General features: G+C 36.9%; 1 protein-coding gene across 1 annotated transcript; it reads left to right on the top strand.

Annotated features, from left to right (window-relative positions):
• The first annotated feature begins 7834 nt into the window (after positions 1–7834).
• LOC115215072 (vacuolar protein sorting-associated protein 28 homolog) lies at positions 7835–26917 on the top strand. The gene is made up of 9 exons (XM_029784226.2): positions 7835–7990; positions 13374–13402; positions 18878–18915; positions 19302–19391; positions 21979–22084; positions 23524–23625; positions 23924–23977; positions 25982–26073; positions 26783–26917. The coding sequence occupies exons 1-9, from the start codon at positions 7954–7956 to the stop codon at positions 26904–26906; spliced, it is 672 nt and encodes a 223-aa protein (XP_029640086.1). The 5' UTR covers positions 7835–7953; the 3' UTR covers positions 26907–26917.
• Positions 26918–27003: the final 86 nt, after the last annotated feature.

Below are 27003 nucleotides of genomic sequence, written 5' to 3'. Positions count from 1 at the left end.
TACCCCCATATATATGTAATTCAAAATATAAACCATAATAAACCATGAAGTAAAATTTTAGTTTTCAAAATGAAAGAAAACTAACAGTAAAATGGAAACTAATATTTATTTTTCTATATTTCCACTTTCTTTATAATTGAAAAGTTGTCTACTTTCTTAAAATTGCCATGTCTTTGACCAGACCTTCAAAATTAATCTTACATAACACATCTGCTTCTCTAATTAGTAGGGATAAGGCATTCCAAATGTTACTATAGCAAGTTTAGAGTGATTTCTTTTGTGGAGTAAACCATTTATTATTTCTGTGGTTCTCCCCTTGCTTTGATGCCCTAAGCACATGCTTATTTTGCTTAATGGTTAATCCACTGCTGGTCATGATGCCACTTGTATTTTGCCTAAGTGCTAATTTGCACCCTGACAAGATGTGTGCCAGGGTGTCCCTTTCTCCATAAAATCTACACAGCTGGTTCTCTTTCAAACCTCCTCTGTGCAGGTTTGTGGGCCATGGGAGTGTGTCATACACTGCTTGTAGAAGGAAGGAGATACAGAAAGGTTCCAGTTCCCACAGATCTGTCCAGTGTATGAGCATGTGTTTGTGTAGTCATTGCTTGACAACCAGTGTTTGTTTATTTCCACAAATTAACAGTTCAGCAAAAAGAGACCAATAGAACAAGTACTTAGCTTTAAAAGTAAGTAATGGGGTCAGTTTGTTTGACTAAACCTTTCAAAGTAGTGCCCCAACATGACTACAGTCCAATTACTGAAACAAGTAAAAGATAAAAGTTGCCAGACACAAGTGAATCCTATTTATCACTCCTCTGTGAAACTGACTTAATGGCTGCGTCAATCCTACTGTACCCACACACCTGCAGACACTTATACACACGCACACACACACACACACACACACATATATAAACATATCTTTTACATGTTTCAGTCATTTGACTGTGGCCATGCTGGAGCACTGCCTTTAGTCGAGCAAATTGACCCCCCAGGACTTATTCTTTGTAAGCCTAGTACTTATTCTATCAGTCACTTTTGCCAAAGCGCTAAGTTACGGGGGCATAAACACACCAGCATCGGTTGTCAAGCGATGTTGGGGGGACAAACACAGACACACAAACATACACACACACACACATACATACATAGATACATACACACACACACATATATATATATATATACACACACACATATATATACGACGGGCTTCTTTCAGTTTCCATCTACCAAATCCACTCACAAGGGTTTGGTCGGCCTGAGGCTATAGTAGAAGACACTTGCCCAAGGTGCCACGCAGTGGGACTGAACCTGGAACCATGTGGTTGGTAAGCAAGCTACTTACCACACAGCACTCTGTGTGTGTGTATATGTATGTAAGCATGCATGCTTGGATGTATGTATGTTCGTATATACTATACATATGTCTGCATATGTGTATGTGTGTGTGTGTGTGTAAAAGAGAGAAAGAATATCAGTTTTACTGTTGTATTGTGATCATAAGATTTACATAAAAACTAACATAAGATAGCTTTGATGAAGTAAAACGTGAGATGGAATTTACACATGTGAACAAGTGTAATTATGTCACCAAATGATTTTGCACCTTGCTATCAAAATGTGAGCAAACTATAAAATTCTGATTTTCATAGGAAGTTGACAGAGAAAAGAAAATAGCATTCATAAGGTTTTTTTTATTTTTATCCTTTTACAATTCCCGTTCATTATGTATAATAATGGTCGAAACCAGTTTGAGACTGGTTAACATTGACCTCATTAACTGACTGAAAAATACAGATTATAACAATAATGGGATCTTTTCCTTTTGAAAAAGATTCCATTAATGTCTGTAAATTGTCTTTATGACTTACTTTATCTGATGGCATAAAAGACAAATGGGCATGTTAGATGTATTCTAATTGCAGCCACACATATTTGTCAGGAATAATATCGGCTAATGAGAGGCTCAACTTCGCATATAACACTCAGAGTGATTCTTTGAGACATTTTAAAAGAAATATGCACCTTTTAAGCCATTAAATATGGTAATCAGATGAGTGAGGACAGCACTCCTGGTCTTTTGTAATGTCTCAGTGAACTATAAAGAAAATGAGAGAAAGAAATCATGGCTCACAAGTTATCCTCAATGCAGAAATTTGTTTCTCATGCTTGCAGACAAAGTGAGCTCTGCTAAAGTTATCCAAGGGTCAGATGGTGGGATCAAACCAGGTGATGGATTAAGTTTGCCACCCAAGAACAGATATAGTAAATTCAAACTTTCATACGGTTTCTGTCTATAGAATTTCACTCCCAAGACTTGGATTAATTCAACACTGCTCTAGAAGTTCCTTTCTTGAAATGCCACTCAGTGGAGTTAAACCCAGAATTATGTTTGTAAAGCAAATTTCTCAACCATGCTTCCATACTTGTACACATAGAGAGGATTAGATTGCAGGTTGTCTATGATGGGTTGTTAGGGGTTTGAACCCCAACCGCAAAATAATCAGTTAGAGATCACGAGTATGATTGATCTATAAATTGATCAATCAGCATGAAGTTGCAGCATGATATGGATTCTTGAATGTTCTAAAATCTGTCCCCTTTTTACCCTCCTTAAGCAGTTTGGTACCTAACTCCCCAAACAGGCCACCTTGAGGAAGAGATGGCTTTGGACACAATGTACAGCAGCTAGCCTTCAACAAGACACAGCATGGTTTTCTCCTCCCAACTGGTGGTTATACTATCTGCATTTTTCTTTCCTTGATAGCCAACACAGTAAATCATTTATATCACTCTTTTACTTGTTTCAGTCATTTGACTATGGCCATGCTGGAACACAGCCTATTAGTCGAGCAAATCAACACCAGGACTTATTCTTTGTAAGCCTAGTACTTATTCTATTGGTCTCTTTTGCTGAACTATTAAAAAAACTATTAAAAAAACTATTAAAAGTTACGGGGACATAAACACACCAGCATCGGTTGTCAAGTGATGTTGGGGGGACAAAGACATACATATACACGACGGGCTTCTTTCAGTTTCCCTCTACCAAATCCACTCACAAGGCTTTGGTCAGCCCAAGGCTATAGTAGAAGACACTTGCCCAAGGTGCCACACAGTGGGACTGAACCCAGAACCATGTAGTTGGTAAGCAAGCTACTTACCACACAGCCATTCCTGCACCTTAAATTCATCATCATGATCATCGTTTAACGTCTGCTTTCCATGGGTTGGATGATTCAACTGGGGTCCGGGAAGCCAGGAGGCTGCACCAGGCCCAGTCTAATCTGGCAGTGTTTCTTCAGCTGAATGCCCTTCCTAACGCCAACCACTACTTACCAACTCATCAAAGGTGCATGTATGGTACATAGAATTATGTACAAAAGTCAGGAAAGTGAACAGTGTATGAGTCATGATATACATTTGTGCATGCATATGGAGTGGGGGATATCAGGTGTTAGTGTTGGTGAATTTCAGGAAGCATGGACGTTTTGAAGGATGCAATGGCCTGGCAACTAACAACTGATGAAGGTAGTTTGTTCCATGCTTCAGCAACTCTGAGTGTGAAAAGATGTTTCCTAAAGTCATGGGAGCTGTGTTGTTTTCTGACTTTGTAGGCATGCCCACGTGTTAAACACATGGAGCTCAAAAAGGTGCTCAAGGTGGTTGTTGGCACAATGGTTAATAATTTTGTGGGTATATACCAAGTCTGTTGCCAAACATCAGAGCTTCATTGTATCTATGCCCAGGGAAGCAAGGCATTCAGAGTACGCTAGATGCCTGATGGAGGGTATTCGCTTGGTTGCACATCTCTGAATAGTTTCCAGGAAGTCAATGTCCTGAGCAAGATAAGGATTCCAGACTGGAGATGCAAATTCCAAGTGTGACAACACCATAGCCATATACAGCGTTAAATAGATAGCTGGGGAGTGGCTGACAAAGGTCTTGCTGAGTGATGCCAAGACCCCCCTCAGCCTTCTCAACAATTTTAGAGATGTGCTTTGTCCAGCGTAAATCACTGCTGACAGTAATGCCCAGGTCATGTTCACAAGAAGACTTCTTAGGGTTGTGGAAAGAGTATGTAGATGCTGGGTTTTTCCTCCCAAAATACATGGTGGTACACTTGTCCACAGCCAGCTTGAGTTGCCAATCTGTGATCCATCGCTGCATTGTGTCCAGGTCCAACTGCAGGAAAGATCTATAGTGTTCAGGACCTGTCCTTTTTATCTCAAGGTACAGCTTGATGTCATCTGCATATTTCAGCACTATGGCATTCTTTAAGTTGGCATTAATGTCATTAATGTATGCAACAAACAAAAGGGGACTAAGAACAGATCCCTGCAGTACACCAGATGATATCTCATAGGGTGAAGAATGCTATCTTAGAACCATGACTACTTCTTTTTGGCTAAGAATGAAGGACTCCAACCAGTTAAAAAGATTATCTTTCATATCCATTGCAGTGTTTTACCATAAGTCTTTTGTTTGCCACAGAATTAAAAGCTTATAAACCCCTTTCTAACAATTCAGAAAAAATCTTGATAAATATTCTTTCTTATGTACATGAAAGAAAAAGAAATTCTTAATAATTACAAAATTTATAATCATTAAGTCATTATAAAAGTGAAATTATAATTACTGAAATGAGAAATGCTAAGGAGATAGAATCAAAGAGGTGGAGAAAAGCCAAATCAAATAAAAGCTTTTATGACTGTGTTGTTATAAACCTGAAACCAAATCATATGGCTGTTTCCCAACTGCACGGTCTCAGGTTCAGTCCCACATCATGTCATCTTGGGAAAGTGTTCTTTTTTTTACTATAACCCCAGGCAAACTGAAGTCACATGAGTGGATTTGGTAGATGGAAAAAAGTGGTGGTGGTGGTGGTGGGGGCGGATTTATTGATAGAGTTTAATAGCTTAAGTAATTTGAGGTCAATAATGATAAAGATAGATAAAAAAAAAACTATTCAAATATTTTATTATATCTTTAAAATTCTGTTCCATATCATAATACATATTAATTTTATCCGATGTTATTTTCTTATTTGCTCCGAGCATTTGGCACTGTTTTATGAACTTGTAACTTTTAATTACAGAGAATGTTCCCAATGTTTTCACAATAAGATAAAGCAATCACACATGATTGGAAATGGAAGGTAAGGAGGCTTTCTTTTCTTTTTCTTTTTTGTCTTATTGTCATGAGCAATTAAAAACAATGCTAGAAAAAAAAACAAAAAAAAAAACAATGCTGAATTGGTAACACAGGATGGAAAAGAGAAACAGTAACATGATTTCTGACAGTATTGATTTCCTGCTTTTTGAAATATTGATTTTTTTTGAGATCCTCAATCATAATATTGAATTAAGCAGGGAAAAGACATGAACTGGGTGATTGAGGAGCATCTGACATATTATACCAAATATCAGCTGGAGGTTTGCTACCATCTCCAACCACATACACTGCTATGGGCCGAAAGGGAGGAAAATATTTGCAGTTGCTTGAACTGTTAGCAATAACAACTAAATATCCCTTAAATCATATCTTAAAAATAGTGAAGAAAACATTAGATAAAGCAATATCTAAAATATTCCTAAAAAATACTGGATTATCGTGACAAGAATTCCTTAGATCATAGATCTGTTCAATTAGAGTGTGCCTTGAGCTAAACAGCAATAAGTACTCTAGTGCTGAAGATATCACCATTCATTCTTCCCTCAACCTTCTACTCATGAACAACACAGTTCATATCATCAAATTCCTAATACACAAAAATGAAAAAGTAATTTTTTTTCCTGCAATAATTCAAAGGCTTTTCTCTCACTAAGATTTCATTATATTGATTATTTTTGTAATCATAGGTGTAGGAGTAGTTGTGTGGTAAGTATCTTGCTTACCAACCACATGGTTCCAGATTCAGTCCCACTGTGTGGCACCTTGAGCAAGTGTCTTCTGCTATAGCCTCGGGCTGACCAAAGCCTTGTGAGTGGATTTGGTAGACGTTGGTGATTTTTTTTTCCCTCTGTCTTCCCTTCTCTGGATCTTTCCTTCTATGTTTCCGACGAAAAGCTCCGCTCGAAACGTTAAACCCTCCTTCTTTCCTTCTTTCCTTCTTTCCTGAGCGTCCAATAATACTATATTTGTTCCACATCCTCGCGTTGTTGTGTTTTTTTGTGCTTTCATGTTTGGATTAACTTTATATATATATATATGTATGTGTGTGTCTGTGTTTGTCCCCCCAACATTGCTTGACAACCGATGCTGGTGTGTTTACATCCCCATAACTTAGTGATTTGGCAAAAGAGACCGATAGAATAAGTACTAGGCTTACAAAGAATAAGTCCCGGGGTTGATTTGCTCGACTAAAGGCGGTGCTCCAGCATGGCCACAGTCAAATGACTGAAACAAGTAAAAGAGAGTAAAAGAGAATCAATATCATGGAATCTTAGTGAGAGAAGGTTAATTCAATTGAACATATTGACCATATAAGGAACATATTATATCTAATCGAATTGACCTGATAACATTGCTGATTGAAGAGACATTAATGGAGTGATTGCATGAAGGCAGCTCTTGTTGATCTTTGCTGACCATAAGGTTGCAGGCATACAGATTTATCTACATAAATCATATAAAAGACTCATAAATAACATCCACAACAAAATGTCAAACTTACTCAAGGTCTCCGGGTGAGACTTGGAATAAAGCAAGAACAACAAAAATATGTATACTGTTTATATTAGTCGAACTGGTGTCCTCATCTTGTTTTCACTCTTTCAGCTGTTGTACTCCAGCCTTCTTTGGGTGTCTTATGTTGCACTTGGTTGTTGTATTGGAATTTCAAACCTAATTCTTTAATTGATCCATGGGGGTATACTGTTCTCATGCTGCTCTCTGAATTTTATGACACTTCTTGCTTCAGTTGATTTTCTTTTTTTTTTTGTGAATTACCTTAGTGTCTTTCTTGGGATTGAACTCAGAACCTCTAGGTGACTGCACTACATTAACCAATGTCTTTATCTACTACCTATTTTTTTACTACCCACAAGGGGCTAAACACAGAAGGGACAAACAAGGATAGGACAAACAGATTAAGTTGATTATATCGACCCCAGTGCGTAACTGGTACTTATTTAATCAACCCCGAAAGGATGAAAGGCAAAGTCGACCTTGGTGGAATTTGAACTCAGAACGTAGCGGAAGACGAAATACTGCTAAGCATTTTGCCCGCGTGCTAACGATTCTGCCAGCTCGCCGCCTTGTCTTTATCTACTACCCTATGCCCATACCTCACAAAAAAATCAACTGAAGCAAAATATGTTACAAAACATGGAGCAGAATGAGAACAGTGTATCCCATGAATCAAATAAAGGGTTTGGTTTGAAATCCAGATATAACACCCAAGTTCAACACAAGACACCTTAAGAGGTCTGGAGTGTACAACAGCTGAAACAGGGAAATCAACAATCAAGATTAGGACACCAATCCGACTAATATAAACAGTATACATAATACAAATCCCTCATCTCACAAATATACCATTGAATATTAATTATAATAATATTGGTTTCAAATTTGGGGACAGGGCCAGCAATTTCAGGGGAGGGAGTAAATCAATTACATCGACTGGTACTTATTTTATTGACCTGGAAGGATGAAAGGCAAAGACCTAAAATATGGACGGGAGGAAGGGCTAATCGATTACATCGATGTCAGTGCTCAACTCGTACTTATTTTTGAAGTTCATTCGCCGACAGTTAAAATGTTTAAAAACGCCGTTCGATATTATTGCACTTAAGTGCTACTGTAATTTTGATGATTCATTGTCAGATCTCAAAGCCACCCAGATTTATCGTTCTTCCTCCAATTTTGTCCAGACTGTTTCTTCTCCCATCCAAAGTGTGTTCGTTCGTCTTGTCTTCCTCCTGCTAGTTTGTGGAGGAGACAATGTTTGCCCAGATACCACAAAACTCCCATGGAGCAGGTTAGTTCATTCCTATATCTTCATATTAATCCAGTCGACGTTTATTCGCTTTAAATCACCCCATTTGTTTTACTTTGTCTTCCTCCAATTATTGTTTATGTCGGCAAAGCAATGTTATTTCCGTTTGATATCTTTATAAAAGAGATTTTTTATTTCATTTCTAATGTTTTATCGACGATATCAATGTTTTAATCCTTAATATAAACTTACCCCAGACACATTTAACGCCTTAATTTAGGTTGTAAAAATACAAAATTATAATAAGTCCAGATAATTGTATCGAAAAACTATAAACACCTCAAATGTGTCTCATGTCTTTAAGACATTAAGATATATTTATGAAATTGTTTATATTTTAATTTATGTTTTAAATATAAAATAAGACATTAGGCTTTTTACTGTGAGGGAAAACTTATTCTAAGCCTAACTGTTTAGCCTTTGTTGATATGAATATGGGTGTAACACATTAAACTACACACACACATACTATTTATAAATATATATGACTACATATAAACTTGTCCCCATCAACACACATGTATACTGAGGTATATATATATATATATATATATATATATATATATATATATATTATTTGAGGTTTTATACCTCATTTCTTATGTGTGTATATATATATGTACGTATGTATATATATGTACGTATGAGTCTATATATATATATATATGTATGTATATGTACGTATGAGTCTATATATATATATATATGTATGTATATGTACGTATGTGTCTATATATATATATATGTACGTATGTGTCATATATATATATATGTGTGTGTGTGTACGTATGTGTCATATATATATATATATATATATATATATATATATATGTGTGTGTGTGTACGTATGTGTCTATATATATAAATTACTGGAATTCCTTCCTTACCGTTTTTGATCCTTTAGGTACCCTACACATTCGTGCTCAATTATTGTTGGCTTTCCTAAACATTTTTTTAGTTCGCGTTTCTCTTCTTTTCATCCTTCCTCTTGTTGCTTCCAGCTTTGGATTTTGTTCGACTGTGAAAAATTGTTTAAATGTGAAGTTAGAATATATTTCGTTATGTAAATGGATTTGCAAAAGAGTAAAATGGGAAAATGACGAAAGATAACTACTGACAACAAAACAAATTTACATACTTTTACTTTCCTTGTTGTTTCACTGACTAATGCCCCAAAATTAAAGTGAAGTTGAAAGGGTTTTCTTAAAGACAAAATAAAAGTATGGTACTCCCCCATGAATACTTCCACACAAATTAATCAAAGAAAGTTTCGCTCAACATGAACGGAAAAAAAGCTTTCATCGTCAAAAATGTCAACGAAAAACGTGAAGCTAGGTGTTTTAATTTGCAAGAGTTGATGCAGTTGGTAGCTAGGGAACTGCTGCCACTTATGGATGAGTCTTTAATCTTTTTGTCACCATATTTCTGTCTCAAATGATTTTGAAAATAATCATGCATTTAGTAAAATAATTTTGTCATTATTAGGATGATGTTTAGGGCATAACATGGAATTTTAACGGAAGGTTTTAATTTAGATCCCTTTAAGTCAGGAAGTTTGTATCAGAGAACCAAAGGGCGGGGAAGCTTAAGTGGGTTGGTATCGGAAGGGTTAAACTTGGTCAAACCAACAAGTAGAACCATCACGAAAAATGTGAATTAAGTAAATATTTTTTACCATGACAACTTCATTGTGAGTCATTTAAAGAGTAAAGTTTTTAGGAAACTGTAAGATTTATTTGCTTTCTGGGCAGATGATGAAATGAATACAATATGATATTAAGTCAATATACGATGGGAAACGCATGGAACATTTTCAGACACTTTACAAGAAGAAGAAAGAAAAAAATTCAGAAACATTCACAGCTGGTACAGACAAGTTTGATGGATTTAAATTGTGGCATAATCTGCACAGATCTCCGAACTTCCAGATAACTGGGCTGTCAAAGAATTTTCCCAAGTTCTTAAGAGTATCACTATCATCATAATCACCTAACATCTATTTTCCATGCTGGCATGGGTTCGTTTGACGGGATCCAATGAGCTGCAGGGTGGTGTTAGGCTCCAGTGTCAACTTTGGCAGGATTTCTATAGCTGGATGCCTCCCTAACCATTCTTTCAAACTCGTATCCAATGAAACATACCCTTTCTACTAAAGACTACTATACTGAAATGAAGAGGAAATTTTTCTGGGTTCAAGTTAAAAAAAGGCTGTTTAACATTAGCACTTGGTGATAATGCATCAGGAGACATGAAGCTGAAGCCAATGCTTCTTAATCATTCCAAAACACTACAACCAGTGAAGAGAATATGGAAGATGCTGCTGCCTGTAATTTTTAACTCAAACTAAAATGCCTGGATAACTTTAGAAATTTTCGTATGGTGGTCTGTACCATATTTTTGTCTTGCAGCGAAAAACTATGGAAGAATATGGATGGCACTCCGTCGGTTACAACGATGAGGGTTCCAGTTGATCTGATCAACAGAACAGCTTGCTTGTGAAATTAATGTGCAAGTGGCTGAACACTCCACAGACACGTGTTCTTTGGGAGATTCAACGTGACACAGTGTGTGACAAGGCTGACCCTTTGAAATAAAGGTACAAGAGAAACAGGAAGAAAGAGTGAGAGAAAGTTGCGATGAAAGTATACAGCAGGGTTCGCCACCACCCACTGCCAGAGCCTTGTGGAACCTTAGGTGTTTTCACTCAATAAACACTAACAATGCCCGGTCTGGAGATCGAAACCACGATCCTGACTGCGAGCCCGCTACCCTAACTGCTGGGCCATTACACCTCTACTATGGAAGAATATAACCCTGAACCTAAGGTATTGTTGGCAATAATGCTCCTGGTCATCCTCTAAATCTTGACACCCTTCAGACCCACTTTCCTGTCAAACTAATTACTGTATATTAATGTGTATAAGGAATCCCCTAATTTTGGGGGCTTAAAATTTGGAAAAAAGGTTTTGTAAGGGGTTATAATACTATCCATGTATAAGAAACTCACATATTTTTTTAACCTTATTTTTGACAAAAAAGGGTTCCTTATACATGTTAAAATACAGTAACTTACTGCCATACACTATTTCTTTACTTCAGTTCATGGGTCAGGGAATAATTTCTAATATCAGGCTTGCTAACTTCATTGAACTTTAAAACAACTTAATAAATTGATGGATAAGATTAACACTGATAGGGATTCGGTGGGACAAAAGGAGGAAAAAAAACAAACTAAAAACCTACCATATCATGAAGGACATAGATGATATCAAAGTAGCCTGGGACCAAGGTAAGTTGGGCAACTACTTATACTTAGTCCTGGGCCAACGAATACCTTGTGAATGACAGAATTGTTAGCATGCTGGGCGAAATGCTTAGTGGTATTTCATCTGCTGTGATGTTCTGAGTTCAAATTCCGCCGAGGTCGACTTTGCCTTTCATCCTTTCGGGGTCGATTAAATAAGTACCAGTTATGCACTGGGGTCGATGTGATCAACTTAATTCCTTTGTGTGTCCCCTCTGTGTTTATCCTCCTGTGAGCAATAAAGAAATAAATACCTTGTGAATGACATCGATTGATGGAAACTATATAGAAGCCTTTCATATGTGTGTGTGTGTGTGTGTGTGTGAACGTTTACATTCTGTGACGTCTTCACCTGAAATTGCTCAAGCAAAACAGATGACATGATAATTCTTTGTCATCAGAAGTGCCAAGCTATTAGAGGATTTGTTAAGTATACCTAAAAAACTAGTAATGCTTAGCAACAGGAAGAGCAAGCCAGCTTTAAAACAATGCCTTGCTAATATGTCTTCGTCCGACCTATGTGAGCATGGAATAAATATACTCATTAAATAAACACGGGCACACATACATTAGAATAAAGGATAAGTTTGTCTCTGTGCTTCTGTGTAAGAATTGAGCATTGATAACATCGTTCATAAAAAGATGGCTGAGAAAATAATTCAGTGAATCAAAGTGTCTAGTTATGGGTATGGAAATTGCATGGGTATTTGTTTTGAACATCACAAAGGTGCTTTTCAGAAGAAGTCACTTAGACAATGCCCAGTTTCATCCATATAGAGATAATTACAAAGTTTACATTGGATGCAATATAGAGGTTTGTGGAAATACAATCAAATTAGTCAGTGACATGGAATTAATTGAGTTTTTGAGCCAGTTATTAACCTGTTGTGCAGATGTAGAGAGAAGTATATCCAGCAGAATGAGAGCATTTTAAAGGTGCTGAGCTGTGTATTACAGTTGGGAGGGTGGCTTCTAAGATACTCTGCAGGTTTTGTTCCTCTTGGAATAGAAGAGGGTCAGAGGAGAGGATGATTCATTGAAGATGTTGGGCAGAAAAATGAAAGAGTATAAGAAAGGGAAGTCTGTTTTTGTATATGCATGAGTATAAAGTAAAAGTGCAGAAGTTTTGTCTTGGATCACTGCATTGAGGGGTTGACTAATGCTACAAAGGTAACCCCATGTGCATTTTCTTAGACTTTGAATGAAAATCCAAATCTTTACTATATTGTTGACAGATGTGAAGAAATTGTGAGAAGGGGATGGCAGTTTTAGTATGAGAAGGTACAGGGGGGAAGTTGTGGTAGAAGTGTGAGTAGGTAATGTTTCTAGTAAACAGGTCGAACCATCAACAGTGAGACATAAAGACGGAGTTGTTCCCTTTTTCTATGATCTTTCATTTTCCTTACTTCTTCAACAAAACATTCTCTACAACTTCAACTTCCTTTTCTCTGACTGTCTTTCTGCTTTTAACTTTCCTAATCCTTCTCTCTATCAAAAGGGTCAAAAACTTGTGTGGGTCTTTGCTCTCTTGAGTAAACATCATCATCAAACCCCGGCCATACTTTGGCATGGTTTCTATGGCTGGATGCCCTTCCTAATGCCTAACACTTTACAAAGAGTACTGGGTGCTTTTTACATGGCACTGACACTAGTGAGGTCACCAAGTTACTTGCAAGACAAAGCCCTTCAAGATGGGAGTAGTATTGAGGGATATGGGTTTACACCAGGTGATGAGGTTAAAGTATGAGAGAGGGACAGGGACAGATGTCTTGCTAGAAGAGATACATGGTTTCCCCTGTTGGAAAAAGAGAGATGGTGATGAAATGTCAGGGCACACCTTCAAGTTACAGGAAGGTGAATAGAAGTGGTTGGGGTGGGTGAGTTCATGGGATTGTGGAAGGAGAATGGCAGATGGATAAAGATTGGGTTCATCAATTACAAATTTTTTCTTATTGAATATAATTCTTTTTCTGTACATTAAACCATTTTTATTTTTTGATATTTCATCAGTCCCCTCAAGTATTATTTTTATTTCAAGTCATTTTAAATTTATTTTTCCAGCATCCGCCACTAATCCTGACCTTTATGAGGTAAGTACATTTTTCTTAATCATATTTAAGAGAATTATATTTAATGTTTAATAGTTAAGGTTGAATTAATATACTTGTTTCCATGATTTATTTTAATGTTGTGATGGTGAAGAAGTTTGCTTCTAGGTTCAGTCCCATTGCATGGCAACATTGGCAAGTGTCTCCACTGTGGCCCTTGGCTGACCAAAACCTTTTGAGTGGATTTTGTTGCTGGAAAGAAGCCCATCATGGATGCATGTGTGTGTGTATCCTTTTCTTGACAATATGTCAAATGAGTGTCACTGTCATACAAGTGATGTCCTTCATTTCTGATCATCCATGAAAATGTTATCTATGGGGAAATATTACTTTGCTTAGAAACAGATGAAGGTTGGTGATAGGAAGGGCATCCGGCTGTAGAGAATCTGATTCAGCAAATTCCTTCCAACCCATGCTAGCATGGAAGAGTGAACATTAAAATGATGATATTCATCAATCATGTTAAGAGTCTATGATTTGATACAAACAATTCCATGGGTTACAATTCAGCCTGCATTCACCGTGAGGACTAAGGTTCATGATAAATTTTGTTAATGAGCTGCTATGAAAGATGAAATTGATAACACTACATACAAGCTCAGCCTGTTTGACCATATTGTTCAGTTTTCCAAGTTAGTCACTGCTTAATGTGTTCTCTTCATTGAGATTGCAGCTCGGTTGATGGCTCATGTCGGTCATGACATTCCACATGGTCACTGCAGATGTGGAGGCATTTTGTGAAAATGGAGGAGGCTCAGTGGGTCAATGCTCAATGGGTCCCCCAGGAGGACCTGTGAATATACCAGCAAATAGTGAATGCAGCAATACATAAATTTAACCCTAACATGACCTGATAACACTAAGTAACACATTCTGTTTACCTGATTTTTTTGTTTTGTTTTTATGTGTGTGTATTCTGGTGCTGAGTTCAAAAACAATCCTGACTTCCACCTGTCATTGATATTTTCCTAAGTAATTTTTGTCTTGTATAAAATCTTTACATAATGCAAAATCTCACCTAGGGCTAAATACTAGCTTCATTTTTATTCCTATCATCGTCATTATCGCATATTTAATTTGCTAAAAATTTTCTAAATGTATTTAACAAGTAAAATAATTGACACATTTGTAATATTTTCTTTACTTTGCTTGAAATTTTCCAAATAAATGTATTCAATAAATAGAATAGTTGTCAAACTTAGAAATTATGAAACTGTTAAAAAATTAAAATGGAAAGTTCTTTGAAGAGATTTCACTTTTCATGAATGCTTTCATGTTTTCTCACCAGAGGCCGTGTGTAGTAATCCCAGTGGCCTTGACACTTTCCCTTGTTACAACCATCATTATTTTAATGTCCATTTTTCCATGCTTGCAAGGGCCAGACGGAGTTTATTGAGGCAGATTTTCTATGGCCAAATGCCCTTCCTGTTACTGACCCTCTCTTGTTTCCAAGCAAAGTAATATTTCCCCATAGCCAGACATCTATTCGCAGAATATTGGAAACGAGTGACTTCATTTATAACAGCCATGCAATGTCAAGACAAGGAAAGACACACGCACACACACACACACATGTGCACATATACTGTGCTTCTTTCAGTTTCCATCTACGAAATCCACTCACAATGCTTCGGTCAGCTTGAGGCAGTGGACACATGTTCAAGGTGCCATGCAGTGGAAATGAACCTGAAACCATGCAGTTGGGAAGCAAGCCTCTTACCATAAGCGATACCTGCTGCAATGTTTTAGTGAAACCTTTCCCTGTGTTCCTCACTAATAGAAACTACATCATCATCGTTTAACATCTGTTTTCCATGCTAGCATGGGTTGGACGGTTTGACTGGGGTCTGGGAAGCCAAGAGGCTGCACCAGGCTCCAGTCTGATCTGGCAGTGTTTCTACAGCTGGATGCCCTTCCTAATGCCAACCACTCCGTGAGTGTAGTGGGTGCTTTTTACATGCCACCGGAACTGGTGCCAGGGGAGGACAAAAAATGTAAATGTGACTGCAAGAGGTGCACTTGTGGCTGTTCCTGTTCTTATAACTTTCAGTCAGCTTTGTAGTTAGTATTTTTGTAAATCCCTAGAAATACATGAACTACCCTGTGAAATCCACCCCATGCTTCCCTTTCAACACCCCATGAAATCCACCCCATGCTTCCCTTTCGTTACCATTTTACTGTTGAAATACATTCTCTGTATTTCAGTTAATTTTTTAAAATAATGAAAAATTTAGCATAACTTTGTCTTGAAGGTGGTGTTTGGATTATAACTTGAAATGTTGACAGACTTCATTTAAATTACTTTAAAACAAGATGTGTTATAGAACCAGAAATAGTCTTGAGTAGATTGGTGTCAAACTACCTTCCTTTTATCTCCTTCAGCCATGCATCTCCTCTACAGCAAGACACCTGTTCTTGGCCCTCTATCGTACTTTAGCCACCCACCCTCTACCTTCCCTTCTGAAACACCCCTTTTTGTAGTGGGAGCTTTCTCCCCTCTCCCCGTTCTTTTTCTGTCTTGCAAGTTTACATGGCAAGCACCAAGTACACACTAAAGCAGTTGGTATTAGGAAGGGTATCTGGTCATAGAAACCATGCTGACTGGAGTTTGATGTGGCTTTACACCTCACCAGATTCTGTAAAACCACCCAGCCCATGCCAGCATGGAAAACGGACATTGAATGATCATGACAATACGCAAGTCCTGAAATTATATATCGCTATCATGAGTTTACATCCACCTTTCATGCCAGCATGGGTTAGATGGTTTGAATGATTCTAAAGTGGTAAGAGATGCACCATCCTCTAAATGTCTCAGATTTTGCATTGTTTTTGTTTGTGTGCCCTTCCAAATACCAACCACTTAACAGCACCAAAACTAAAAAAGATTGCCTTGACTGAAGTGGAATTACAGAGAGAGAGAAGAGAGAGAGAGAGAGAGAGAGAGAGAGAGAGGTGGTGGTGATTTGAGGCAAAGTGATGAGATGGTGAAATATAGTGAGAGGAATAGATTTATTATTGAGAGAGTAACAGAGTTGACGCTGTTAACAGGCAGTATGGAAAAGGTGGCTAGGGAAGGAGTTAGTGTCAGGGCCTTGTTTGAACGAGTGGGACAGAATAGAAGGGTGGTGGGATGGGTTGTTGTAGGGGGATCCAGAACTGCCCCAAGTTGTAAGAATAAATATGGATGGGGAAGGTGTGAGAGGAAGAGACCGTCTGATAGAGAAAGAGTGGAGGCTGACCAGGAACTGGAGAGAGCTGTGGAGAGAGCACCACTGCAGCTGAAGAGAGGAGTGGTAGTGTCAGATGGGGGTGAAGGGAGAGATGAGAGACTGTTAAAGTGATAGACAGAGAGAGGACAGTGAAAGAGAAGCAGAGGGTGGAGGAGTGGTGGGTGAATACTGCAAGATAAAAGAATGGCCGGAGGGTACCATGGAAGTGGGGAATGAATGCAGTGAAAGTATCTCAAGAGAAAAGAAGGTAGAATGGGAGTAGTATGCTGTGCTTTTAATAGAAACAAACTATTTTAATTAGTGCGTGAGTCAGATGTAGTGTTCTTAAGGTTGACAGTGTTTTAAGCCCTTGACAATTAGAGAATTTCATTTATTTCAGCGAAATGCTTAGCGGTATTTCGTCTGCCGTTATGGTCTGAGTTCAATTTCCCCCCGAGGTCGACTTTGCTTTTCATCCTTTCGGGGTCGTTTAAATAAGTATCAGTTATGCACTGGGGTCGATGTAATCGACTTAATCCCTTTGTCCTTGTTTGTCCCCTCTGTTTAGCCCCCTGTGGGCAATAAAGACAAATATCCTCCACATAGCCTGAAGAGAGGAGGGGGTTACCAGGCTGGCTTGTTCTTGACATAGATCATAATTTATAAGTTTCACCCCCATGACCTATTAAGGGTTATAGAGTCTCTCTCTCTCATATATATGCATATATGTATACATACAAGTGTGTGTGTGTGTGTATATATATATATATATACATACATACACATGTGTGAGTACACACACACACAGTTAGATACCTATATAACTGTGGTTAAGTCAGTATTTCTCAACCAGGGTTCCGCAAAAGGTTCCAAATTTCAATATTGCAATATTACTATATATGCACAACGTATTGGTTATTGTAATATAGACATCATCCTATCTAACCTATTATGTTATCAAAAAAATATAACGACCATCATCTCTAAATTAACTATTACTTAACTATTCTCTCAATATCCCTACATATCTCACAGCTATTTTCTTTCCTCCACCTCACTCTCTATTTTGTATCCTATCTAAATGAACTATTACTTAACCATCCTCTCACACCGTCTCCGATGAAGGGATATAATAAATATCCTGGAAACAGCTGTAAGACCTTCTATCTATAAATGTTATAAAATCTACTCAGCCTTGGTTTTTTTTATCTCATTACGAAAAATAAAATTTATATATATATATATATATATATATATATATATTATGATGTATGTGAACAAACAGTTTGCTTTTCTTACCACATGAACTACGATGAAAAAATATGAGAAAGATATGGTGAATAATTTTTTTTCGTGCAGGGGTTCCCTGAGACATGTAATTTATTTTAAGGGTTACACAAGGGTAAAAAGGTTGAGAAACACTGGGTTAGTTTCTCTTCAAAACCATGTAGTTTCAGGGGATATGTTCATACTACATGGCACAATGAGCAGTTGTCTTCTTTTATATCTTACTTGAAAATTGATTTTTAGATATAAATTTTACAGAAGCTGGTTGTCTGTGTGTATTTTGTTTGCAGGTTGTCTAAAAAAAATCACCATGTAGTCAGTGTCATTGTTTTTACATCTGCTCCCAGAACGTCTAACTGTTGAATGAGTCGTTATTCAAAAGACAAGAGGAATGGTACCTGACTTGGAATCAAGTACAGTTGGTGAGAAGAAGACTGTTTGACCATAGAAAAATTAGCTCAATGTCTTATCTAACCTGTGTTAGTTTAATTCCTTTGGCTCTATATGGAGCATAGAGTGCCAACAAGAGATCTCTGTGTCTCAGTCTTTGGCAATGGATCACAGCTGTCCTTAGGTGTGGCTGTAGCCAGTGCTTTAGTTTTGTGGATCTTCATGTGTTTTTTGGTCCTTGGTGAGAGAAGGTTGTTCCACATCGTAGCTTCTTTTTGGTTTTCTCTACATCGCTTCATACACAATCTCTGAGGACTGCATTCCCTTACCAGGACCAGTTTCATATGTTCTCTTGTTGGTGTTTCAGTAGCAGGTTTAGAAAACTGATAGTTCGTGGTCACTAACCCTGCATTTAGTAGTCTCCTCTTTTCTCAACCAGGCTTGAGACTGGCTATAGCAGAGCTTGTCCAGCTCATATTATCATAATAAAAATGGACATAAGGATGATGATTGATATACACATAGTTACACTCACAACTGTCTTATTGTACTATTTTCTACTTTGTAGGAGGTGAAACTACACCGCACTGCCCGTGAAAGAGAAAAGTAAGTAGTTATTTATATCATTAATTATACAATTAACCTTATCAATTAAAGCAACAAAAAATAAGATTATTATTGTGGTGCACCTGAGCACTGTATACAATAATTTCATTATTATTTTTATAAATTATAAAAGTCTTTGAATACTAAATATCTCTTAATCATCCAAGTCCAATCCTGTCAAGGTACTTCCTCTCTCATCCGTTCAATATATTCAAATTTCAGTCAAGTATTGGGGATTGGGGATCAATATAAAATCTTCAGCCTGCCTTACTTCCAAACATTGAGGCATTGTGACTATCCTATTTCAGACTGTTTTTGCCCCCCCCCCCCGCCAACCTCACTCTTACAAGCATTACATTATGATGTTTGTATTTTTATAATTTCAGATATGACAACATGGCTGACCTTTATGCTGTAATTAACACATTACAGAGTTTAGAGAAAGCATATATCAAAGATGCTGTCCTACCAAAAGAGTTTGTATTCACTTTGTTCAATTAAATATTTTTGCATTATATCTACTTATCTATACTAGTTGTAGGGCATTGTATTAGACCCCAGAGCAAGATACTTAAATATATTTGCTTCTTCATGTTTGCTTTAGAGAAAATCACTAACATCTGTCTGAGGTTTGTAATGATTTCTTGTTTCAGAGTTTTTAAATTGTTACATATCTCTCTAACGTTACCATAATATGACACTTGGCTTGTTTACAAATAATTTCTGCTGATATGAATATATTTTTATTATATCTGTCACTAAAACAGACTAGCTTTTTTCTAGAAAATATTTAATTCTCAAATATCTGTTGACTTATTGTGAATCACGTAACTAAAAACTAGTATACACACACACACACATCATTCAATACTCTTATGTTAATGAGGAAGCCCTTATACAGTCACTCAACCTGCTGGAAATAGCAATCAAATCTCCCTCTAAATCACATTCTGCAGTTTTAAAGAAAGGGAAGGATATATTGAACAGTGTAATCCTAGATATACAAAAAGATGCCTTTGATCATAGGTCCATCTGATCATGCTGACCTGGGGTTAAACAACAGCTGTCTGTACTCTTGATTTACCATCCAGCAGTATTCTATCTTTTTCTCTTCTATTCATTCATCATCATTTAACGTGCATATTCTTTGCTGGTATGAATTGAATTGTTTCACAGGATCTTATGGGTTCAAAGACTGCATCGTGTTCCAATGTCTGATTTGGTATGGTTTCTACAGTTGAATACCCTTCCCAAGGCCATTCTTGCAAAAGATTTGCTCTCCTGGACTTATTGATTCTATATCCCTTGTTCCCCAGAGTTATTTGATGCTGCTGCCTATTCTCCTCTTCCCTAAATCTATCTCCTCAGAAACTACCTAATTAATCCATGCCACCCCCTCCTCCCCAGCTGCCAGCCTGCAGTATTAAACTACACTGGAAGACAGATAACTTGACTCTTCCGGTCTGCAAGTCTCTAAGAAGGCTAAAGGCAATGTCCCTTTTACTATAACTATAATCCAACCAAACCCTTGTCAGTGGATTTGCTAGATGGAAACAGAAACAAGTGCATTGTGGAAGGGCACCCAGGATTAGAAACCAAGCCGAAACAGACAAGGAGCCCAGGCTTCTCACTCTTCAGCTGTTCAGCTCTTGTCAAACCGTCCAGCCCATGCCAGCATGGAAAACGATCATGATGATATATGTGTGTGTGTTAGAAAGAGAGATTGTTTGTGTGACTGTGTGCACCCTTGTCTTGACATAATGTGGTGATTGTAGGTAGTGAGCTGGCAGAATCGTTAGCACGCCGGGCGAAATGCTGAGCGGTATTTTGTCTGCCGTTACGTAGTGAGTTCAAATTCCGCAAGGTCGACTTTCCCTTTCATCCTTTCGGGGTTGATAAATTAAGTACCCGTTGCATACTGGGTAATCAACTGCCCCCCCCCCCCAAATTTCAGGTCTTGAGCCTAGAGTAGAAAAGAATATTTTGTAATCAATAGACAACTGTAAGCAGAGCATTTGAATTAGCATCTGAGTCACATTTCTCCCCTTCTTTAAACACAACCAAATAGGCAACGGTTTCTTGCATCAGTATCTCTTCACTGCTAAGACACTTGGCTTTCTCTAGGATGAGATTGTTCCTGACTTAGTTTTTCATATCGTGGTCTCAGCATGATTTTATTTTTTCCTTCTTCTGGTGTATCATCAATGCCTTTGCTCTGCAAAAGTAGGGTGGACAATATTGCTTCATATAGTTTGTATTTCATTTGGATCGACGTGTGCTTGTTCTTTCACAGTTATTCTCTCAGCCTTCTGAATGCCAAAGTGGCCTTACTTATCCTGTGATCTAGCCCACCATCATTACTGATTGTACTCCCCACATAGGTAAAAATGGTTAGCTTCTACGAACTCCTTCCCATTGATAATAATGGGTTCAGGTTATGCCTTTTGATTCAAATTAGAATTTAGCTGGTGACAAACTCTGGGTTTCCAGATGTTAGTTTTCAAGTTTAACTTTATGGCTGTACTTCAAAAAGCAGCTACAATGCTTTGGCATGTCTTCTGCACTGTGAAAGACAAGAGAGCAGTCACTAGAAAACAAGCTTTTTGTGTCTTGATCTTAGCTTTCAGATATGACACTTTAACCCTTTAGTGTTCTGATTATTCTATCAAACATAATGCTTATTGATTCACATTGATTTGAATTAATCATGCATTATCTCATATCTTCAAGATCTTGATGGTGTAATTACTTAATGTAGAATAACATTGTAGGGTAGGTGTGAGAGCCTGGATCTGGTCAGTTTGAACATAAAACAGATTAAATATTTTAGCCGGATATGGCCGGTTTAAATACTAAAGGGTTAAGTAGCTTAGCATCAAGTATAATCTCTCACATTTGACTTGCAGAATACCTTATAAGCACACAAATGAAACAGCTGTGATTAGTCATGTTTTAGTTTGTCTGAAATTTTGTTGAAACATTAGGCTTTTTTCTTTTTATATTAAACTTTCTGATTTTATCTTTCAATTGTTTGTATTGTATCAATATATCTTTATTTACCAGATATACAGCAGCCTGTTCCAAACTGTTAGTCCAATACAAGGCAGCATTCAAACAAGTTCAATGTAATGCCTTTCCCACTGTTGAAGACTTTATGAAAAAATACCGTGTAAGTAGCTCTATGTAGAATTACTGAAAGTATAGATGAGACATCAAGTATTTTTTTTTTAATTCAATGGTTTAATCATAAGGAAGGGATTGTGCTCTTAGTCTTCACAAGTTCTCCAAGACTGGTACCCATGGTTTTTACTACTTCTCCAAGACTGGTGCTCAATGGTCTGTCTGAGAACTCCAAGATCAATGCAGTTGATGTTCATCTTGAACATCTGCAGATTGATGATTGCAGGAAAAAACATTGGTGGGAAAGGGAACTGAAGCCAGAGGAAGAATATGTGGATGGTGGGGAGGGTACACAAACTTCTGGTTGCAGTGGGTAGAGGCCATTCTAGGAGTGGTAGAAAGGTTAGAATGAGGAGACTGTACATTTGTGGGGTAGAATCCAAAATGAAATTGCTTTGTTTTCATAGCAAAAATTTTACTGTATCCCATTCATCAAACACTCTTCAACACTGTAATCCAACCCTTACTAACTCATGGATTTCCTTTTGATTTCAAACCAAGTTGTGTACTGGGACAGTTATGAGCCAATTTAAAAAAAAATTTTCTGTGACCCCCCCTATTTTTATCATGAGAAAATAGACTTAAGACTTGGTTCTTCAAGTATGTGACCCTCTCTTTAAATACTGTAAAGTTTTCTTTGAGTGGGGTTATTTGGTTGCTACATTGAGCTAGACAAGTTATTCGTTTGATGCTGTCAGCTCTGTTGCTAATGCTGACCATTAAAATATCAGGATACACTTGACTGATTTCTTGAATGAAAGAGAGATATATTTATTCAGTCAGACACTGATATGAGAGCAAACTATTGCAACTGGTTTTTAGTGAAACAGATTACAGAAACTGTGGGAATGGGATTCTGGTGAAACCCCATTGGCTTCAAAAACCTTGAGAATGGGACCCACAACTTACACCTTATGTAATGGAGAGGCACATTGGATTATATATTCTTAGGTACACAATGTGTGAGAAGAGGAGATCATCATGACTCTGTAGTCTGACTTGGGGATAAACAACTCTTCTCCTAATCCTGCCACCTGCATTTAATTTATTGATTTCACTTAAACACAATGTCATCAACTAGTGAAGTCTTCACCTTGTGAAAAAAAACTATATTTCTGAACATGGTGTCTATCCTCGATTTGTTCTTCATTTTTCTCTTATGATTTTGTTTTCATTCCTGGAATATTTTACAAATAATTGATATGAAATGTAAATGGATACAGAGCTATTTTCAGTATTCTATTAATGCCGTAAATACAATATGTTCATTAAACATAATCTAATATAAATATTAAATTACGTTATAAATATGTAATATAGATATTAAACATGTTATAAATATAAAATGTGAATATTTTAATATATTGTATATTATAAATATATAATACATATTTGATATAAATATTTACAAATTAATTATTTATCTAGCTTGACTGTCCTGCTGCCTTGGAACGGATAAAAGAGGATCGCCCTATTACCATCAAAGACGATAAAGGAAACACAAGCAAATGTATTGCTGATATTGTATCAGTAAGTATAATTCTTATAACTTATGGGTGAATGCTTACAAAGTTGGGGTTCAGTTTCGCTCTGCTGGCACCTTGGTCAAGTGTCTGCCAGCATAATCTTGGGCTGACCAATACCTTGTGAGTGAATTTTATTGGTGGAAACTGTACAGAAGCATATTGTGCGTGTGCTGCGCTTGTCTGTGAATATTTGCATTCTGCATTTTGTATGAGATGAGGACTGAGCTCTAAATAGTAATCACTCTTAATATTGGTTTATGACTGGAAGATGTTGTAATATCTTGCTTTTTTTTTCCTTTCAGCTTTTTATTACAGTTATGGATAAACTAAGATTGGAAATCCGTGCTATGGATGAGGTAAGCAAATATTACCATAAAACTCATGCATGAACTATTTAAAATATAAATCTATATTCAGTGAAGACAAATTTCTTTAACCTTAAAACCATTTCACTTTATAATTAACAAAACTATAATTATATAATGAACAAAATGCTCACTAGCAAAGTTTCCTCCAAGTCGAATTTTGGCATTAATTCTTAATTTGAATTTCTCAACACAATTCTTCTAATTTCTTATTTAACCTTTTGAACTTCCAAGTATGTTTTAGTGAATATGATTTCATTTGACTTATATATCTGGATGACACAAAGGTGGACGACCACATGGTTTTGTATTTATGACTCACTGACTGGTAGAAACATCATTATTTTCAGTTGCAAACTAAACCACGAGGATGCCTACTTTTGCATCTTCCAGGAATACAGTCAAATGAAATTATACCCACCTAAAGCATACTTGCAGGTTGAAAGGGTTAAACTTATTTTGTTTTAAATGTTACAAGTATATCATCATCATCGTTTAACGTCCGCTTTCCATGCTAGCATGGGTTGGACGGTTCAACTGGGGTCTGGGAGGCCCAGTCTGATCTGGCAGTGTTTCTACAGCTGGATATCCTTCCTAACGCCAACCACTCCGTGAGTGTAGTGGGTGTTATATATTCCTTAGCAACTATATTAGGTCTTGCTATGAATTAAAGAAAGTATTAGGTGTAAGTTTGGGTTTTTGGTTAAGGACTTGGTTTCCCAATCACAGTTCTGGGATTAGTCCTACTGCATCGGAAAATACACAAGGGGAATAACTCATTTTAATGTAGCATGGTTTTGACTATTTAGGAGCTGCTCAGGCAGAAGACTGCACCAGACTTCTGTGTGTCTCTTATGTTTTCTAATTAAGACACAATGCCAGAAATTTTATGGGCAGGGGATTAGTCGATGACAGCAAATCTTGGAACTCAAAACGTAACGAGCCAGAACAAATACCACAGTATTTTTTCTAATGTTCCACCAATTGTGCCAGCTTGTCACCTTTTGGCTATAAGTACTGCATGTATAAGTAATGATATGTAATTTATTGGGATTAAAAGACCCTTTGAATGGAAGATATGAACACAACAGGGTTTCGTAAATCTAATATAATTTGTTAAAAACAGATTATCGAAGTCAAAAACTCTCGGATGGGTCAGAAAAAAAAAATCTAAAACAAGCAGGGGACATAACTCCAATGAAATCACTTGATCGGAATGTTTGAACAGTATATAAACAATATCAATTGTTATGAATCTTTTTTGTTAGTCAGTTAATCTTGAATTATCTCCCTTACGTGTTTTGCGATTTTAAACATCTCTATGGTGAGTTTTTGTCTACTAATTGCTTCGATGATCTCAGCTAATCAACTCACTATATTAAACATAAGAAACCCTGCAGTGGATAATAATATGCAGAACACTCTCTCATAGCCATATTGCAAACAGTTGTAAGAGGCTTATTTTAGTAATGTTTTCAAATGTATTTGATGCAAATAATTTAATAGGTGCAGGAATGGTTTTGCAACCTCGTCTTGGATTCCTTGCAGCAGTGTGGCACCTTGGGCAGATGTCTTCTACTATACCCCCAGGCCGACCAGAACCTTATGAGTCGATCTAGTAGATGGAAACAAAGAAGCCTGTTGTATGTGTACATATGTATGTACCCTTGTCTAGACATGACATGATAATTGTAAAGCAGCTTCTTCATCATCATACAAGCAAAGTTGTTTCCAGTTTTCCATGAAAATTATGTCTGGTCATAGGGAAATATCTTGCCTGGATACAAGTAAGAGTTTGCAATAGGAAGAGCATCAAGCTGTAGGAATTCTGCCTCTACAAATTTCATCTGATCCATGCAAACATAGAAAAAAAGATGTTATATAACACTTAAGCTACCTCATGTTCGACTGAGATTTTAAGAATTTTATTTTGAGGATGAAAAGCATTTCCATAACATTAAAATCCTGTTTCTATACATGATTTCTATATTTTAGATTCAACCAGACCTTCGTGAATTAATGGAGACTATGACGCGTCTAAGTTTATTACCTCAAGACTTTGAAGGAAAAGAAAAAGTATCAAAATGGTTTGTGAAAACAATTTTCAGACAGTTACTAATTATATTTTCTAGTTAGCAATTAGTGATGTTTATATATTTTCTGAATAATCTGTAACATTTAATGCATTGTAGTAATACAATTCATATTTTATGGGAATTTTTTGATTATAACTAAAATTTCTCATTAAAAACAACTGGCTTTTGACTAAGAAACACTTTGTTACAAACTGATAAAACGAAAATGCAAAAATGGTTTTTAAGCCTAAAATATTCCCTAACTGTTGCAAATATTAAACCATAAAGGACTAAATTATATAATGAATTAAAACTTGTATAGACACAGGCATGGCTGTGTGGTAAGAAGCTTGCTTCTCAACCACATGGTTTCCAGTTCAATCCCACTGTGTGGCACCTTGAGCAAGTGTCTTCTGACTATAGCCTCAGGTCAACCAAAGCTTTGTGAGTGGATTTGATAGATGGAAACTGAAAGAGCCTGTTGCATGTATCTGACTTTATCCCCCACCACTGCTTAACAGCTGGTGTTGGTGTGTTTAAATCCCTGCAACTTAGCGGTTTGACAAAAAAAGAGTAATAGAATACCAGGCTTTAAAAAAAGTACTGGAGTTGATTCCGTCGAGGTGATGTTCCAGTATGGCCTGTCTAACAAGTTAAAAGATTAACATTTGTTCCTATAAATATTTTTCTTCATATTTTGATTTGTGTTTTGTTTTGCTAGGTTGACAACCCTCAGTGCAATGCATGCATCAGAGGAACTCAATGATAACCAAGTGCGGCAAATGCTGTTCGATCTGGAGAGTGCATACAATGATTTCAACCGTGTGTTGCACGATAACATCTAATATATAAAAAATATATATATATTCATACCTATTATAATGGAGCACAATGGAGCCAGTTTCTAAGTATAAATCTATTCTGTTAACAAAAGAACAAAAC

This window comes from Octopus sinensis, linkage group LG8 (assembly GCF_006345805.1).
Source record: "Octopus sinensis linkage group LG8, ASM634580v1, whole genome shotgun sequence".
Taxonomy (NCBI): Eukaryota; Metazoa; Mollusca; class Cephalopoda; order Octopoda; family Octopodidae; genus Octopus; species Octopus sinensis.
This window is presented reverse-complemented; position numbering and strand designations above follow the sequence as displayed.